We start from the raw sequence: 19609 nt of genomic DNA, 5'->3' as shown, positions 1-19609 counted from the left end.
TAAGCCGAGACATTTTTCAGATGCTAATATTAAAGTGGAGTAAAAATCAGTGCAGTTCAATAACAACTTGAGCTTCTTCAGGGATATTTTAATTTGACATTTAACTCATCATTGAAGAAATATAATCAATTAAAAACAATAAAACATTATTAATTAACAAAGGACTTCATTATAAAGAAATATTTATTGATGAAATCATGAATCCACACTTATTAAACAATAATAAAAGTGATTAAACAAACAACATTTATCACATATAGTTCAGGGGTTTTGAAAATAACTGTATTTTACACTTTGTACTTTGTAATGAAATGTGGTTAAAAAAAAAAGGAAAATGTAGCAAATAAACACAACCCCCCCCAGATCAGAGCAGATCTTTTGTTTACAACAGAACGTGCCACTCCTCTTCAGAACATGCTCTGCCTTTTGAAAATCCTCAGCCTGGTCAGGTATGTGAAGTAGATAAAAGTCAGGCTCACCAGCACGTTTTTCAGCACGTACAACACGGGGGTAACATAGCCGAACACAGCAATCAGAGCCACTCGGATGATGAAGAAAGGAAAGTCTTGCAGGGCAAATCCAGCGAAGGACAGTAGAGGGTTTTGGGGAGTGATGACCATGCGGAGTGTTGACATGAAGGCCAGGATGTAGACGGGGAACACCCAGGCGGAGTAGAAGACAGACGGCTCTCCTGCAACTCTCACCATCTCCACTGTGTCCATCCAAAACAGGAAAGTATCCACAAACACCTCCCCTCTCCCGTCTCTCCTCCAAAAGAATCCCAGAGGACCAGAGTACGCTCGGGGCCGTGAGGAAGAGGAGTACAGGTATGCCATGCTGGTCACTCGTGGGTTGGTTGTCAAGCGGATGGCTGGACGTGGAGGGTTCCTCACCTCTGGGTGGTCTTGGGTCACACCGTTAGGGACCTCATCAGTGTGCAGCTGGCCTGTTACCGTGGTCACCTGCTCCAGGTGGGTGAGGACTGGGCCTGCCATGTCAAGGTCAGAGTCCAGGCTGTCTGCTGCGAATGACGAAGCACACAACACCAGCTGTTACATGAACTCTGAATATAGCAGGGATAGAGTTAAAAGTCCAGACAATTATTGGAAATAGTCTTTTTCATCCTTCCAAGTGACTCTGAATGAATTATTCAAAAGAGGTGTTTCAGATGTTAGTTTGCCCTTCCTGATGTGAACAGAGAGGGAAAAACACAAAGATATAATTTAATCACAAAAGATTAATACATATAAAATATAAGTGCTTAATGAAATCAGGATGAACCATCACCTATATAAAAAATGTGCCCATAAAAATCAGACGTTTTGACCTTCATGCAGATTTATTTCAGGACTTAAAAAGTACCTTATAACCTGTCATTAGATAAAGCTTTTCTTCATATAGTTTCAGTGCTTTATAACCAGTTCAAATGCATTGAACTAATACAAAAACAATTAAACAGAACAAATTCAGATATAAAAACACTGACTTAGAGTTAACACAAAAACAAAATGTTTTTTCTATGCAGGTTAGCCAGATTTTTAAAATTGAATCCAAGCACCTTTGAAGAATTTCATTTTGCATTGATTTTGGCGACCCCTGAGGACAAGCGGGTTTGTCTTTTCTTTTCGCTGATTCTGTCCTATACATGTGTAGGTACAGCATAAAGATAAACACTTCGTCTGACAGTGTTCAGTGGTCAAATATAAACCGTCTACAATATGACTGAGGCAGAAGTTCAGCGGAAAGTACAGGTAGATTTCTTTTTCTTTTTTTTAAAGATTTATTTATGAGCTTTTTGTGCCTTTAATGGAGAGATAGGACAGTGGTTAGAGTCGGAAATCAGGAAGAGAGAGAGTAGGGATTGACATGCGGGAAAGGAGCCACAGGCTGGATTTGAACCTGGGCTGCCCGCCTGGAGGACCATAGCCTCCATACATAGGTCGCGCACACTAACCACTGCGCCCCTACAGATACATTTTAACAGCATTTATTTTATTTCTTATCTTTCAGCCAATAACGTTAGGACTTACATTGTCCGAGGAGCCTGCAGGGCCGGATCCTCTCTATGATGTCCACACAGATAAGAGACATTAATACCAAGGAGACGGGTAACTCAGTGAACAGATCAAGCCTTACTCCATCGTCCACTTGCACCTAAAATATAATAACAAACACAAATGTGATTAGAGCGGAGTTAATATTGATCTTACACTTAAAAATGATGAGAGAGGGGGCAGAAAGACATCAAACTGAAACTCTTGGTTATGGCATTTGGCTGAAGTGAGAAGGAGGATATCCTGCTTCCCAAGTTTTATGAAGCCATTCAGGGTTTTTTATTTCCCCATCATTATGGACATTAAGATGCTGCTGAATGGCCATAACTCAAGATTAAGACATATTAGATGTCTGAATGTGTGTGACAAATCTTTGTAGCTCGTGTCTCTTGTTTATGTTCTGGCTCGTCTAAGATTACATCAGTTAAGGACACAGTGTCATGTGTGTAAAAATTCCTGTCTTTTTGTACTGGATGGTATTAAAGTTTGGGTTAATGGTCAACCTGTTATGTTCCCTGTTGGTTACTGAATACCTCAGGTTTCAGGTGTAGTCTCGTGACAGAGCACACATTCCCCCCGCCTTTTTATTTTACTCCAGATCATGCCAAAGTCCTTCTCAGTATACAGAAGGGGTGGGAATCACCACGATACGATATTATCGCGATACTCGAGACACAATTGATTCTTTTGCGATTTTAAACATTTTGCGATTATGCTGAGAATCGCGATTCAATATGCGATTAAGCTTTTTAACTGCATATTATGTCCACTACACTAAAGGAAATCGAGAGCTGTTTTGTCAGATAAGAAAAGATTCTCGGTTTATTCATCTCACTTCAGTCTTTTTATTTCTACACAATGTGAGTCAATGATATAAATGCGAACACTGTGATCAAAGTCAAACCCTGTAAGAGGCTGCATGCACCTCACAATCTGAACTGTTGGTATTTCAGTCTGATTGAACTTGATTAAAATGAATTTTGCAACCCCCTTCAGCAGTTAAAAATTAAAAACCATATCTAAAATATTCATACTTGGCCACCATGACACGATAAAATATTGCAGCACAAAATATCCCGATACTAAACTGTATCGATTTTTTCCTCCACCTCTAGTACACAGGGAGAGAAATATGTGGATGCACCTTTTAAAAAGCACAAAACTGGTGACATGGCATCTTTTGACTTTCTCTGTGGGGCAATGTGCCGTGTCCACCATCACCGAGTGAATCATTATTGTCCTTTAAACACATCCTCTTACAAAAGGCAGGACACAGACAGACAGACAGACAGACAGACAGACAGACAGACAGACAGACAGACAGACAGACAGACAGACAGACAGACAGACAGACAGACAGACAGACAGACAGACAGACAGACACACACACACACACACACACACACACACACACACACACACACACACACACACACACACACACACACACACACACACACACACACACACACACACACACACACACACACACACACACACACACACACACACACACACACGAGTTGGTGCCACAAATGGACTGTTTACAACGAATAAGCCTCTTCAAGGACCCCGGGGCAGCGCACGACAGAACAAAACATCAACAGGTGCTTCACAGAGACAAGAGCAATCCGTCTTGATGACTTTACCTTGGAGCTGGCTATTAGAATAGCAGAACAAGGCAATGTGCACAGGATGATGTACGCCAGTGCTGTGGGTCTCCTGGGAAAACAAAACAAGTAATATTAGTCGACATTTGAAGAAGACACAACCAGGCATGTAAGATATTCAAATCAATTATTATACATAAATACATAACTCCTCATTATTCTTATGAAACATTTGAGCTGAAAATGGTTCAGTTTTTACTCACTGCATTGTGGGATGTCTATGGAAACCAGTTACAGTAAGTTATACATTAGAGCAAAGCTAAAGGAGACTATGCCTACATGCCATTCATGTGATTTAAAAAAAATGTGTAGCACATGTGAAGAAGATTAATTATATACCTGAACCGACTCAGGGATGTCAATTTAAGAGAGATCTAGATAGAGTGAGCTAATGTTATTTAGTATAAGCCCTCCAAAGCTGCAGATATACCAGACATAGAGTATCTGTAGAAGTAGAGGGTCAGAGTATAACTACATGTAGCAGGGCATGCATTGTAAATCTTATACATTTAACTTATATTTCTAGGGAAGATTCAGTCATTTATTTTAAGTTTCATACAGTATCAGGCCTTTCTCAGACATGACCTCATACATTGTTAATACAATATGTTTGAATTAAAATTAAAGAAGCATATAGGCTACACTAGAAATTCAACAACAACATAAAGTAGTTGCAATTTACATCACATCAAGCAGCTTCAATGTACAACACCAGGGGTCATGTCACATCATGATCATAACTTCTTTTTAACGTTGGATATTATTTGGCAATGCCTTATGATTAGAAGACTCATTTATAATAGTGTAAGTAGTTGTGCCACTGCTGCTGTTACTGAAATGTTTATCTCTTCGACAACTTTGTTCATAAAGGCTGAAATCCCAAACTTGTTCCAAAAGGTTTCATTGTTCTAGTCATTCTGACTGTGTTTCAGGTATGATGCTGTATCTCACCAACAGCTGTACTCACCACTGTGTGATCTCCGAAATAAACCTCCTCTGCTTCAGGGTTACATATTTCAGGGGGACCCACACCAGCAGGGTCGCAGAGGTCACGTAGGCGATGGAGGCCGCCACCACCAGCCAGTAGGCCGTTAGATCGCGTCCTCTGACATCCCGAATGAGTCTGCCGAACCTCTCCATGATCACAAACACTGGAACGATCAGGGCCGCAAACTGCAGCAGCTCATACAGGATGAGTTTGATGTTCTTTCCGGAGGGCATGGTGGTCCCTGAACTCCAGTATGTGGTCTGACCTGGGAGCTAAAGACTTTGACAATCATCTCCCACGAAACGAGACGGAGGAGCTGTTGGACTCTGCACACTGACATTGCTTAAACTGCACAGGAGGCAGTATTCTTTTATTGCTGAGGTAATGAGCTGCTCATGCTCACTTTATATGGGCTTACAAAAAGAGCACTCCCATCCCATGATCTCAAGGAGAAAACTACACTGTGCCAATGATCCATACCAAATTACTTGATCATATTAACACTCTTTTCTAACTTTAACATGTGCTGTTTTTGATTAACAAAATATAAAAGATATGTGAAAATCTAATACATTGAGTATCTCCATAAATTTAGTTTTCTCTAGGATTTCAGCCAAACCAAAAATGCAACGCAAGTTAAATATTTCCTTATAATTTCCATGAGGAAAATACCCACCACTTACCGCTGCTGAAGAAAACTGATATCATGAGTTGGTCAAACTTCTATCTTCTGTCTATTCTTTCTAGATTTCATGAACACTGATGCCATCTAGTGGCAGGGTAGAGGACCATTTTTGAAGTTCGGGAAAACATGGATTTCCAGGCTAAAGTATTTCTATGCAACACAATTTCATGAATGAAGCATCAACTGGGATTAAAGTTTGACAAGAAATACACACTCACAATTAAAACATTTTTTTGGGAACATCACAAACAACTGGAGTTCAACTCAAAGCTGGGCAATCATTTCCCTCTTCTATCTTCTTCATGACCTCCACTGGCTCCCCATCCCCCAGCGTATCCAGTTCAAACTCCTCATCCTCACCTACAAAGCCCTCCACAACCTGGCTCCCTGTACCTGTCTGAGCTCCTCCACCAGCACACTCCCACCCGCACTCTCAGGTCTGCGGATGCAGGACCAACCTTCGGTCCTGGGGGGACAGGACCTTCTCCATTGCTGCTCCCACCCGCTGGAACGCTCTCCTTAAAAACATCAGAGACTCCCCCACACTCAATTCCTACAAGAAATCCCTAAAAACTCACCTTTTCATCACTGCCTACAACCACTGACTCTCATCCTCTTCCCTCGACACTACTCCTGTTGTCTTCTTCTTGTTCTCTTAGATTTTGCTTTGTTTTTTGCAGTTTCCTGTCAAAGCGTCTTTGAGTATTCAGAAAAGCGCTATATAAATGTAATTTACTATTATTATTGTTATTATTATTCTATAAGTTGTTTTGACCCATCTGCGGTGTTAAGAGGTATTCATTAAACTGAATGATTTTGGAGGCCTCTGTGGTGATGTTGAATCGTATCAGTCGGGTCTGCTAAATAACAGAAACACCTCTTTATATGATGCTATACAACAAGTGAACCAACAACAACAGCTTCAAACATGATCACTCAGTTAAAGAACTTAAATGGGAAACAGTTTCACCAAATACTGAACATCATCATCTTCATCAAGAGAACATTTCTTGCTGAACTTTTGTATTAAACAAAAATAAGATTAGCTAAGTCTAATAAAATCAGTAACTGTATATCAATTGATGAATGTACTTCAAATTTGGACCAGGCCTGTGTGTGAGGTTACATCAGATAAGATTAACAGTTTTGTAATGTTTTCATTCAAATGTTACTTAAACACTGTTGGGGTTAAAAAGAAAATCTGATCAGAGATGAAAGTATGAGGATCAACCACACTTTTGTAAAGCATGGGAGCTGCAGAGCTGGCCAAATGAAGAGGCAGGAAGTTCATTTTAAGTACATTTGTACTACGGGATGCTTCGTGTTGATGGTGTGCAGGTTGTATAATGTGACTGAATTGTGTATGTATCCAGGATGCGCTGATGTGATGAAAGTTGAATGAAGTCGAGGGAAAAGTGTGTCTGTGTATCAGCATTGGTAAGTATCTTGTTTATTTAGATGATTAGTTAATATTGGTTTTGCTTGAAGTTGTCAATGTGATTATTAAATGTTTATGTTTTTGTCTGTGTTGTGGTTTTAAAGAACAGTCTGGAAGAACGGAGTTAAGTAAAAAACTCATGCCATTGTTTCTAATAGTGTGTGTGTATATATGCATTTGTTGCAGGGAGGGGCTTCATTGCTATATTACACTTTGCATCCTCTAAATGAGTGAGTGAGAAAGTCAAAAAATGTGTAATTAGATCTTTCATGCAGAATACTGAAAGCTGTTCTAACTTCAAAAGAAAAATCATTCATCAAGATTATTTTGAAAATAGCTTTTTAGGGCCCTTTCTCAAACTGCCCCTTGTCAGTGAAAGTCTCAGCAGAGTTGAACTAATTAAAAACAAGTTCTCTCATATTTGTCCAGAAAAAACAGAAAAAGAGACAACAGTGCCTTCCATATTATTCTGTACATTTGGCCTGGTTTTATTGTGAATATCAATTAATAAGTATGGTTAAAAGAATACATACAAACAGCAGGGTACAAGTTTGAGACTTTTACAATAAAGATGTTGGATTAAAACTTAAAAACAGGCAGCATCTCAATCCTGTGCAATAAAGTTACATCTGGGCTCCAACACATCAGGAAGATGTGTGATGATTAACTGGCTCCTGGTTCCCTGGTCCCAGAATAGCTGCTACTATTTATATATTTTATATTTTCAGCCCTCATCCATCCAAAAATGATTAACACTTCTTCACCCTCGATCGTATTCAAAGGCTGCAGAAAGGACTTCATGTCTTTGAATAAACTATATTAATGCTTGAATCCAGTTCTGGAGAATACAACGGCCTCTTCTTCTCAAAGTCCCAGGTGAACTTTTTTTAGGTTGTTTTCTATAAACTCAAGGTGGCTAAGGGATCATAAGGTGTAGCACATTTCAAACAAAGGACTTCATGAGTTTTTGAAAGGACACAAATTTACAGTCAGATCAACACACCAATCTGCCCTGCAAAACCTAGTGACTTAAAACGGCGTCATAATTCCTTCATGTGGCATCATTCAACATAATAAAACAACATAAATATATTCGCTTTTTCACCAACTTTTTGAAATCCGATCATTATTGATAAGCATTAAGTTCTCCCCCAAAACGTATAAACAGGTAGTGCGTAGTAAAATGTAAGGTAAGAGACATGTGCTTGAACAACATTTGATCTTTCATGCCTTTTGACGTGTCTCTGTAACTGAACTTCGAGAGAATTTGAGTTATTTAAAAAATCCAGACTGTACTTCTCCAGAAACCGTACTTCTGATCTTCTTCAGGTAGAATTTGTTTTAGTGTTAAGACAGCTCTGAGAGAAGGACAGGATTGAAATGCAGGGGGAGGAGGAGGGGGGGGGGGGGGGGGGTAGGTGTGATCTGTTTTTCACATCACCATTTGACCCTACAGTACAATAAGCATGTATCAAACACAGAGAGAAGAGTGAGTCCATGTTCTCATGTGATTTAAATATACAACTAAGTCAGGCAGAACATCACATATTCCGCTTTTCTCTGAATATGTACATCCTGCACTGCTTCTCCATTTAAAATAGCATAACAATAATCGAAACATAAATTAAAATGCACTACAAAAAAACATTGTATTCAATTCTCAACACTGACTAAAGAGATGCTTCAAAGACACTGGGGCGGTTCACAGAGTTCCCCCCCTTCAGTAGCCAAGCGTGTGGAGCGAGTGTGTTAGTACAGCCCGTGAATGGAGACACAGCTCAGTCTGAAAAGGAAAACTCTGCAGCATGAAAGGAGGAGTCAATCATTGTCCAACAAAAGGAAGGAAAGAAAAAGAAGACTTAAAAAAAATATTTTCTGTCGTGTGTTTTTTCCCCACTTTGTTCTCTTTGGCTTTTACACCGGGAAAGAAAGAAAGTAACACCTGCAGCAGAGTTCACCTTTAAGGCTGAGAGGAACACGCAGAGCTGTGCTAACAACGGCCCCACCCATGAGGTCATCATGTGGCTACACTACTAGTTCATTACAGTATATACAAGAGTCATGTGCATGCTTTTACACCTCTGGTTTCCCTCCAAAATAAACAAAGTGGCTTCAGTTTTCAGTACTTCTAAAAGTCGACGACATATACAGAATGCAGTAGCCTAACGTTTTCAGCATAGCTAAAAGTCCTCTTTTTTTTTTTTTAATTAAAAGAAAAAATATATATAAATGTGAACTTGTGACCCTTTTTAGTGTGACATGATAAGCACTGTGGTTGCTTTTAGTTGGTGTAAAGGCTGAGACATGTTGTGGATTTCTACTGGAGTTAGTGTGCGAGTGAAAGTTTAGTACAACACACTGCTGATGATGTGTGAACTAACTTGTGCAACTTGTGTTTGTGTGCACCGCTGTACACCTGCCTGGAGTAAGATCACAGTCATTGCATACATATTTTGCTTTGAGGTTGATGGCAGCCAATTTTGGTAACACCTTATTCATTAGAGCCGTCATTTTTCAAATACTTCCTGGTGAACTTTACATAAAATAACTTTTTAATGTGATACCAATTTCACGTTTAATACTGTAAATTCAATGCATGTCTAATTCATGAATAAAATTAGCTACTAGTGTAGAATTAAAATAGATCTGACTAGCATCAGAAAAATATAACAAGTTTGAATTTTTAGGGTTTCTAATCATAAATGACAAAGGACGAAATATTAACTTGGGTTTAAAAAGAGCCGCTGTTTTAAAGACATTACTGTAGAAATCAACAAATGCTTACGAGATGAACCATCATCTAACGAGTAGTTCTTTCCCCTTAAATTGGTATCAGATTATACGATTCTTTCCATAAAAGTTCCTGGGTTTTATTTCCCAAATCACTGAGCCATTAAATAAAGCATTACCACATCTGTTTTTAAATCCAATCATATTAAAGTGACAATGAATGTCAGGTCTTAAACATCTAAATAGACATTTTATTGGCATCAGATTTAGATTAAGAAGTGATCAGATTTTAATGATGACCAAATCTTAAGTGTAATTAAAGCTCCTGCATGTCTAGATATCTGTGTCTCGTATAGATATAAGGAAGAGGAAGAAGAATAAACATATGGAATATTAATTAATGAAATAAATAAATCCCTAAAGAAAAGAACACATACAGAGCTTGTGGTGCTTGGTGAAAGCTGTTTAAACCGTCATGATCACGTCTTAACCTGGATTGAGACCGTCTATTTATTTGAATATTTTAGGGTGACAAATTTTAAGTTAGTTCTCTATTTAGTTTTTTTTTTCCATCCATCTGAAGTCTTATGATAAACCTCATTATAAAATGATAATAAAAGAAATGATCCATGACCACGGTTTGATAAGGTCTGGTGCATGTATGTGTGTGTGTATGCGTGAGGATTCCAGTGAGCTTAGCAGGCCCTATAGCAAGGCTTTCTCTGAGTAAGGGGCCTGGGAGGCGTCTGAGGAAGGTGCTATGCTGGGCCCAGAGGGGGTGCTGTAGTTTGACGTCTGCGTCATGCCTGCGGGAGTCGTGCCTGGTGCTTGGTTCTGATAGGACTGTACTTCTGCTGGGGCCATGCTACCTGGAGCTGCTGTGTAGACTGGCGGCTGGCCCATGTACATATGAACGTCACTGTGGGAAACAGTGAAGCAAAACGTATTCAATATCTACAACAAGGAAGACTCATTGAACAGCATGTGGAAGGAAGGAATGCATTATGACAAACTGTCTAAAAAGAAAAGAAAAAAGGACTTCAAAAGGACCGGTAAAACTAAGGAGCTGATGAGGGTCATTATGTTTTTAATTAGGACTCACCAGTTCTTGTAAATATCAGCATTTATAACAAGGAGTGGTAGAAACTATGCTATTTCAATCATTTGTGAATAAACACAGTTAACAGCAGCAGAGTGGTCACTGACTTTGTTGGTGAATTAAGATACTGCATTTGTCAAACTGCAGCTTAACATGGAAGAAGCTTTGAGCTGGAATCACCAGCAAAAATATGGAGCAGATAAGACAACAAGGCTTCATACTAAATATACTAAAGTATATTTTTTTAATGATTGGGGCTGTAGCAAAAGAAATGTGTCTTCTTTATTTCTGTCACACGTTAAAGCCTGGTTCATTCTGTGGTTAATAAAAAGACAAAAGAGTCAGAGACTCAATTTTAGAATTTTCATTACAAACAAAGGTTTGATTGGGAAAAAAAAGTTAAACACACTCTAAATGAGAATACAATAATGTAAAAGGAGTAAAGCAGCATTTCCTCATATCCTGCTGTTTGTAAATTGGCAATAAATAGTTTTTCTTCTATATATCACAGTGCCCATGTAGGGGAGAAAATGCACTCGTTTCAGAATATCGCCAAAACAGGCTGCGTGAGAGACTCACCTAGGGGCTGGCTGACCAGGTATGGGGGTTCCAGCTGGAAGTTGTTCTATTGGAACGGTGTAACCCTGCACCGCGGTGCCACTCATGGCGTAAGAACCTGATGCAGGCTGACCATGGTACACCTAGGGTCACATACAAGCAAAGCACATATCGAGGGTTAATGAAGGACTAAGCCTGTGAAAAGAAGAAGAAACTTTGTTAAATAGTAGGTTATGATACATAAAATGATAAGAAAACACATTTCTGAAAGGCACAGATTACAGTAAAGAGCTCAAGCATCTGGATGTAAATCATGCTCTCAGATTTTTCTTTCAACTTTCATTAAAGGGCATACAATAGTTATTTCAATTCATTAAGGTCAATTCAGTTTTTAATAATCGTGATTAATCGCAGGCTATTTTATCACTTAACTGTGGATAAGCCTCCGCAGTGTCTCCCTGTAGTCACAGTGAAGGAAAAGGACACTGCTTCATCTTTGAATGTCTTGAATTTGAATTTCTCATTTCGCTTTAAAAACTCTCAGACAGCTCAGCTGATAAGTAAGAAGTAATATCTTCCTTACAACGTCAATCATTTCTCTTTTCCTGTTCCTTTTAGCTGTTTTCATTTCATTTTTGATCTGTAACGAGTTCCTTTTTCCGTGTTTCTACCAGGTCCTTACTTTATTTCAAAATAAAAGTAGGGTTGAATTCAAACAGCACATACAGTTCTTTTTAAGACAGTACAAAAATTCAAAATAAAAGCCTAACAGTTTTTATTTTTAAATGCGAAAAATAAAAATTTTGTACAACTGATTAATCCCGATCAACTTTTAAAATTTGGCGATTAATATTTAAAAAAATGACAGTCTTAATATTATACTTAAACGTACATATCTACTGTGCTGTCGAGTGATTTCACTTTTGAGTCTTCAATAACATTTTGCAGTCCACCAAGTTCCCTTTAAACCTTTACACCTTTAGTTTACCCCCTTTGATGGCAGCAGGTTTGGATTTTATGCTTTTTAAAAGACTGACCCTCATGGGCTTCGGTCCCGGGGTCATCTCTATATGACTAAGTGACTGTACCTGTTGAGCTGCGTTGGCCGGCTGCTGCATGTAGTACTGTTGGCTCTGCAGCTTGGCATACATGGCGTAGACAGGATCTTCATTCATTAGCTTAGCATACAGAGACAGAGCTTCCATCACCTTCACATTTAGGTCTGACAACTCTGAGTGCTTCCTGGGAAACACAAAACAAGACAGCTCAACTTAGAAATGTCTACTACTTGTAAAACAAATAAAATAGCAAACTTAACACACACAACAAACAACAGCTCAATGTACCTGTCTATATCCTCCAACTTCTGGTCAATGAGGGGCCCCATCTGATTGCAGGCACCTAAAGATAAAATAAACATCTAATTAATGATTTAATCTGAAATAAAATTCACGTCAGTCAAAACAGACAGAAAAGCTTCTATATTCAGGCACTGACTTCTAACTTACATACATTAACAAACTCTATAGCAATTGAGAAAAAAATTAGCTTCACCTTCCAACTGAAGCAACTCCACGCTGTCCGACTGGTTGTCTGTTGGGTCTGCACTCTGGATCATCTGAAGTAGCTGGTCCATTTTGTCCTGGAAGATTTCAATCAAGTTTCTAAGATGAAACTTTCCAGGTTCATGCTATGAATTCAATTCAGTGTGTTTTTTATGAAAAAGTTTTGGTGTCTACAAGTCAATGCTACTATGTTCCGTTTAGTTCAGCAGATGACTGTTTTTATATGGTAGTACCTAACATATTTAAGTGTGAAAACAAAGAAACTTACCTCGTCTATAAAAACAGGCTCTTGCTCAGGCTCTATGGTCTCCACCTGGATGTCCTCACTGAACTGTACTGTCTTCTTCTCTGTCTTCACTGGAGATTTCCAAGCAGCAGCGGGTGCCGCAGGAGCAAAACAACGCAAAAGCAATCATTACAGATATTTTAAAGGCAGGAGAACATCAAGCTATGGTCCAGAAACCAAATGAAAATTAAGTTTAGTAGTATGCTTTCATGCAGCATGAAGGTTATGAGGGATGACGCCATTGCAGAATGAAAATGCAAAGGAATATAATGAAGTTGTGCAAGCAACTAGGGATATTACAAGACCAGTAATTAAGAACATTTGGATATTACCAGGAGGCTTGAAAAAAATCACACTTGATTGCATGGAATCAATTTAATGCCAGACGATGAACTTTATCTGCATGGGGTTTTAAAAATAGAACTTCTATATAAATGCAGACAACACAGATCCAGCAATACATTGTCAACAATTGTTGAACCAATAGATCTGTAAATTCCTTCCAGAGGACTTTCTTTTATACCTACATCTGACCAAACACTGCAAGTTTGGCATTGCAGAGGATAACAGTTTTGTTGGCACACACTGTAGATGAAGTGATGAAGTTATTGTTAATGAGGGACGATTTGAGAAGAGCATGCATCATGCCACCAGACAAAGCCAAGAGCATTACAGTAGCAAATGAACAGGTCAGAAACTACAAAAGAAAATCAATAAGGCAGACACAGCTTTTGTAACAAATGGAAAAGCAACTCTCTTCATAAGATGAAATGTATCCAAAAGGCTATCAGCGCAACTCTTGTATGGCTTACCAGAATTACAGGCAGTACAGTTTTGACCGCATGTCATTACAACCTACTGAAATGTGCTGTGTGAGCAACCAATGTCTTAATTGCACTGTGTTTCTGGTATTGTTCCATCAGCTACGTGTGTGATAAAAGTTTTTCCCTCTTTACGATCAATAAAGCAATATTGCTAATGGACTTGATGTGTTATCAAAGAGGCAGAAATGTCATTAGATATGTGAGGATAATGGTTGTGTGAGTGTGTGTGAGTGTGTGTGTGCCTACTCACTCATCTCAGGCTCTGCAGTGAGGTCAGCTGTGACAAAGTTGGATGGAAACAACCCTATTCCCTGGTATGTTTCCCCTTTCCACCAGTTGGGGTCACTAAAAGAACAAACAGACCAAAGTGATCAGAAGACCAAATACAGATTTAATTGCGGTCTTTTTACTGCTGGACAGATATCCCATTAGGGATTCATTCACTTAGAAGAGGGGTTTCTTTTAGTTTTTTATCAAACTCCATGATCAAGTATGTTAATAAATTAAATTTGAGATATTTTTAAAACAGGCAGACTCAGTGCTTCACTCAAGGACATTTAAAAAAGCAGCCAAATATGAATCCCTCTGAGAGCAGACGCCCCATGGACAGAGGCCATAGTCCTTGTTGCAGTGGTTGCAGGTTTGACTGCCCACATTTCCTGCCACTCTACAGCTATCCTATCCAAATGAAAGAAAACCCCCAAAGATAATCTTTAGAAAAAAAGTTCACCTGTCGTCTAAGATCGTGATGATTTCTCCTGACTTGAAGGTAAGCTCGTTGTCCTCGGCTGCCTCAAAGTCATAGATGGCGCGGACCTTCCTGCCATCAGACTTGTGTGAGGAGAGTAGGCTGGAGGTGCTTGGGTAAAGGCTCGACAGGGAGGTCTGTGGATGCTGGCGTTGCTCCTTCAGTGACAGCTCAATGGCTGAAACAGAAAAAGACAGACGCATAAAATTAAGCATTTGCCCTTTAATGCCTTCAAAAACAGCTAAACATCTGCAATGCATACATCTGATGTAAAAAGTGATTTATGAAATAAAAGTCAGAAAGCTTTTAGAATAAAGCCTCTTCAAAGCAATGTTTACTTAAAGGATCAAATATGAGTCATTACCCTTAGCCAAGTCTTCTTCTTCTTTTTTGTTTGTTGAGGTGGAGGGATCCTTTGCAACTAAAGCAGGGCTTGCTTTTGCTTGCTCTGCAGCCTATAAATAAAATGATAATCACAAGTTTAGGTGATAACAAACAGTTTAGATGATAAAATAACAAGATTAAAGGACGAGTCTGAATCTTTATATGAAAGCAAGACTACCACAGATTTTACAATTAAATGAAATATTTTTTTAGATAATGTGGCAGTATTTTACCTTTTTTACAATTTTACTAACTAAGATAAAGGCTAGACACAAGCATGAAACATGGGAGGCAATAGAGAGGTTCAATGAGAAACTTGGCTATGGTAGGGGTCTTAATAAATACCTGTTACTCTTGTTATATAAAGAAAAAATTAAAGAACTTTTTGTTTTGGACCATACACATACCTGGGATCCAACGGCTGGAAATGTGACCCCCTGTTCACGTAGATTCTTGATCATAGCTGAAATCAGACTAAGCTGGGGGTCGTTGCGGAAGTCCTCTGCCCACTCCACCATCAGTGCTTTCAGCTTCTCACACACTTTGGGATGGCCCTGAGGACAACATTAACACAACACATAAAGATAACAAGGAAGTGGAGGCAATGCGACCTCATTTCAAGTAATAGAAAGTAGTAGATGGGCCTCATGTTGACAGCACACTCACTGCAAGTAAACATGACAGCACCTACCTTGTTTAAGACATTACTGACTTCACTGGCAAACTCTCTGGAGCAAACCTCCAAGTGGAATATCTTCCCACAGTTTGAGACACAGGCACCAAGGAGCTGTAAGAAAAGAGGTAAAACTATTTATAAGACTCCCAACTAAATCCACAGTAACTTTACAAATGAGAAAGCAGGCACTCTACAAGCTCACATTTAGTCAGTAAGTTCACTTGCATAGTTAAGGTGAGCTACAGTATAGCTCGATTAGGCCCCCGTTCAGCTTGTTATTTTTGAAAACATCTATCAGTAAACTTATTACGTAACATAACATGGTAACTTGTTTTTTGACAAATAAATTAGAAAGCGACAAACTGGTTACAGTCGACAACTCAACAGTTACATACATCTGGTACTTTCTCGTTCTAGCACTCACCATGTTGATACCTTTGTCTTGTTTTCAATAAAGACTTGTTTTTAGGGCTTTTATGTTCTTATTCAGGTAGAACAGTCGATAGAGGCAGAAACCAGGAAGAGGGAGAGTCCGCTAGGCTAACTGGCACCCCTTCCTGGCTTTCTTCAACCCTTTTTTAGTGTTTAACAACAATTATCTTGTAAACATCCAGGTGATTAGTTTACTCACAGTCAGTGCCTGCATGGCCACATGGGGATCCTTGTGGTTCACTCTTCTCATTATCGAGCGGAGACATTCTTTTGGACTGTAACAAGATGATAGGACGAAAAAGGTTTTGGAGCTGAACTGCTAGGAAAAGATGACCCAAACTTTGTGCAAGAAAATATACAACTTCACTATCAACATTTGTATATACCTTGTACTCTTTCTGTCCCTGGGTTTAACCACTAACCCTAGATCATGTATGTTTTATTACTGAAGTACTTGAAGTGTGTTAATGTGTTTGTGTGCGAGGTTATGTTTGAAGGCAGTTAACTAACCCAGTGCGTGACTGTCCTATCTTATCACATATGTCCAGAATGAGGCCCCAGTCCTCAGCTGTGTTCATCTCACTGGTCGCTTTCTCTGCAGGGAAGAAGCACAGTAACCAGTGTAAGAAAACAGATTAAAGATAGAAAGACTTTGACTATTTAGAGACAAGTGAGAGAGGTAAAGATTATTACAATAGCAGCTAATGAGAGAATTGATTCAGCTTTTTTTTTTTTTTAAATTAACCATAGTCCCTATGATTTAAGAACTTGTGATCTTAAATCTGTGTAAACAACATCCATATTAACAACCCTTACAAATGGGCAAAAACACTAGAGAGATAAAGACACACACAAAAACAGAAACCCTATACATTTCAAAGCCCTGCAGTAAATACCAATTTGATGAATCTCATAATGTTTGGTTTGTGTAAAGACCGCTGGAGGTACTGTATAAAACCAATCTTGGGACGCTAGCTTGTGCAGTAAAGAAAACATAAAGATTACTGTTTTTCATCGAGTGGTAGTGAGTGAGTTTCTTTTTGCCATAGCAGTTTCTCCGTCTCTGGCATATGAATTTTGGAAGACTTCCCTCATCTCCAAAACACATAATTTCACAGTGCTTGATGGATCAGCAGTTTATGAATTACAGATAATATTCTTACAGTTGCTTATGTTAATATTAGACTGATTAGTCTGTTACCTTACTTATCTGTTACTGCTAATACTACATATACTTTTGCCAATATTTCTACTGACATTATAGCTATAAATATTATTCATTGTTGTTGCTGTTGCTCTGTCTCTATCAGTCTCCTCCTTCCTGTCTTACACAGTTTCAGCAGACGGCCTAAACCAAACATGAGTCCGGTTTTGCTCAAGGTTTCTGCCTCTTAAAAGGACGTTTTCCCTTGCAACTGTAACTTTGCTCAATGTTGCATAGTGCTGTGCTCCTGATGGGTTAATGTTGGGTCTTTGTAACATAATATAGTTTACATTTTAAAATTCTATTTAATATATTGTAATAGCTTCTTATACTGTATTATTTAAGTTGTTGTTAGTTCTGCTTTATTTCCTTGTTAACTGTTTAGCACCAATACACCAAGTCAAATTCCTTGTATGTGTAAATGTGCTTGGCAATAAAACCTGATTCTGATTCTGACAATATAATCAAGAGTAAGGTATTTTACCTGCTCTTTTGTAATGTGTCTTGAGATAACATTTGATATGAATCGGAACTATACAAACAAAGATTGAATGATTGATATAGTAGTATCTAATTCCAAAATGTACTTCACTTTTACAAAAAGCAAAAACAAAAAAAGAAAGAAAACAGGAGACAAAGCAGACACACACTGCTATCCAACCATAAGATCCGTGTCTTCAGCTGTATTTGTAATAAAATGCAGTCAGTTAACTGCACTTACATAGTCTAAATAGTAAGCCATTTTCAATTATTTCAGGTATTGACACACATTGTTGCATCCTAGTAAAAAAGACTACCAAATATAATTTAAAAAAAATGTTTGTTTTTCTTCAGATAAACAGAATTTAATGTATACTCCTAACCTATAGTTACAATCTATCTATACACAATTTGCTATACTATATTTGATATTTACAATCCAATGATTTTCCATACATATATACAACTTGATATATTATGATTTTTTATAATTTATATATTTATACAACCCATATATCTATATATGCATATCTATTTGTACAATTTGATGTACTATATTTAGATATTTATACAATCCTTATATCTATACAGTTTGTTACAGTATGTTTACAATTATACATTTGATGCAATCTATACACACACAATTTGATATAGCTACTATATGTCCAATTTACATATATATATAATACACATTAACATACACCTGTGTATACAAAACTTGTAAACCCAATTATTATTATATTTATTTTATCAACATTTAAACAAAAACTGAACAAACAGGCAGACCACCCATGCTGATAAACACCTGCCAATCCACAAATACCCATTATTATCTTAACCTAATGTCATTGACTGCTGGTTTAAAGGGCTACAGTTTTATCACTCCTTTGAACTCTGTAACATGCAAATGAAGTGGTTAACCACTCGACACTGCTCAAAGAGAGAAAAGGGAAACACAGAGTAGGTAAATGGTTTCATATTTCACCGCTTCCTCTTCCACTTGCTGTAACAGTGAGATGGCAGGCTCATCATGTCGGCAAGCCAACAGTGAGGCGATGATGAGGCAGACGGCTAGCTGGCTAACGTCACGTCAAATATCTGGTGACAACATCGGTGTCCCCCGTCCATGTAACCCTCAACAGACACTTCAAATGTGACCTTTATGTAATTAAATCACATAACTACTCAAATATCGAACTCTGTAGACCGTTTTCAAGGCTACTAGATTGTAAAAAAAACAAAGTTTGAGTTGCTACTAAAGCTTCAATTTGCACATACATTAAAAGGGAAGCTAACGCCAACTGTGCTGTATGACTAACTGAGCAAATCACAACAAACACAGGCATCTAAAAGAAATAACATTAAGACTAGAGCTTTGCGGTATATCTGACCTGCGATTTATACTACAAGAAACCCCCACACATTTACCGCATTAATATAGGTGTAAAGGCTGATATTTGAGCAGCATTCAGGTGGGAAACACAAACAAAGATGAGTGATAAAAGCCACTTTAGCTCGCATGCTAGACGTAGCCTCCACTTCTGATTACTCACCAACATCTTGGTCAAATGGGTTGGTCGCGAAGAGAGGCATTGCTGGCGTATTGACAACAACAACAAAAAATTGCCCTTCCCCTGATATTTTCGCACCCTCTTTGCCTTATTTCATCCAACACGAATGCATAGTAACGAGAACTTCATGAATGTCAAATGTCTCTTGTTAGCTGGCTGAGTCTATTCTACACTGTCACTGCTTCGCCAGACGGAAACAAGCGAGGCATTCTGGGTA

At 38.4% G+C, this 19609-nt stretch overlaps 2 protein-coding genes across 2 annotated transcripts in view; both read right to left on the bottom strand.

The window, feature by feature from the left end:
* Positions 1–67: 67 nt before the first annotated feature.
* Positions 68–5090, bottom strand: tmem236 (transmembrane protein 236). Its single transcript, XM_020635196.3, has 4 exons — positions 4692–5090; positions 3704–3776; positions 2031–2154; positions 68–1021 (listed from the first exon to the last, which is right to left on the bottom strand). Exons 1-4 carry the CDS (start codon positions 4943–4945, stop codon positions 408–410), a joined length of 1065 nt encoding a protein of 354 aa, XP_020490852.1. The 5' UTR covers positions 4946–5090; the 3' UTR covers positions 68–407.
* A 2202-nt stretch (positions 5091–7292) lies between these two features.
* Positions 7293–19609, bottom strand: part of LOC109985012 (signal transducing adaptor molecule (SH3 domain and ITAM motif) 1) — a 46526-nt gene continuing 34209 nt past the window's right edge. Inside the window, exons 10-23 of the mRNA XM_020635221.3 lie at positions 19375–19479; positions 16648–16732; positions 16337–16412; positions 15721–15816; positions 15437–15583; positions 15010–15100; positions 14628–14823; positions 14148–14242; positions 13056–13144; positions 12777–12864; positions 12569–12623; positions 12311–12464; positions 11244–11365; positions 7293–10484 (exon numbers count right to left, since the gene is read on the bottom strand). Of these exons, the coding sequence (XP_020490877.2) occupies positions 10271–10484; positions 11244–11365; positions 12311–12464; positions 12569–12623; positions 12777–12864; positions 13056–13144; positions 14148–14242; positions 14628–14823; positions 15010–15100; positions 15437–15583; positions 15721–15816; positions 16337–16412; positions 16648–16732; positions 19375–19479 (1613 nt within the window). The 3' untranslated portion in view covers positions 7293–10270. The remainder of the gene's footprint in view (positions 10485–11243; positions 11366–12310; positions 12465–12568; positions 12624–12776; positions 12865–13055; positions 13145–14147; positions 14243–14627; positions 14824–15009; positions 15101–15436; positions 15584–15720; positions 15817–16336; positions 16413–16647; positions 16733–19374; positions 19480–19609) is intronic.

This window comes from Labrus bergylta, chromosome 4 (assembly GCF_963930695.1).
Source record: "Labrus bergylta chromosome 4, fLabBer1.1, whole genome shotgun sequence".
Lineage (NCBI taxonomy): Eukaryota > Metazoa > Chordata > Actinopteri > Labriformes > Labridae > Labrus > Labrus bergylta.
Note: the sequence above shows the minus strand (reverse complement) of the source record. Positions and strands in the feature narration are given on the sequence as shown.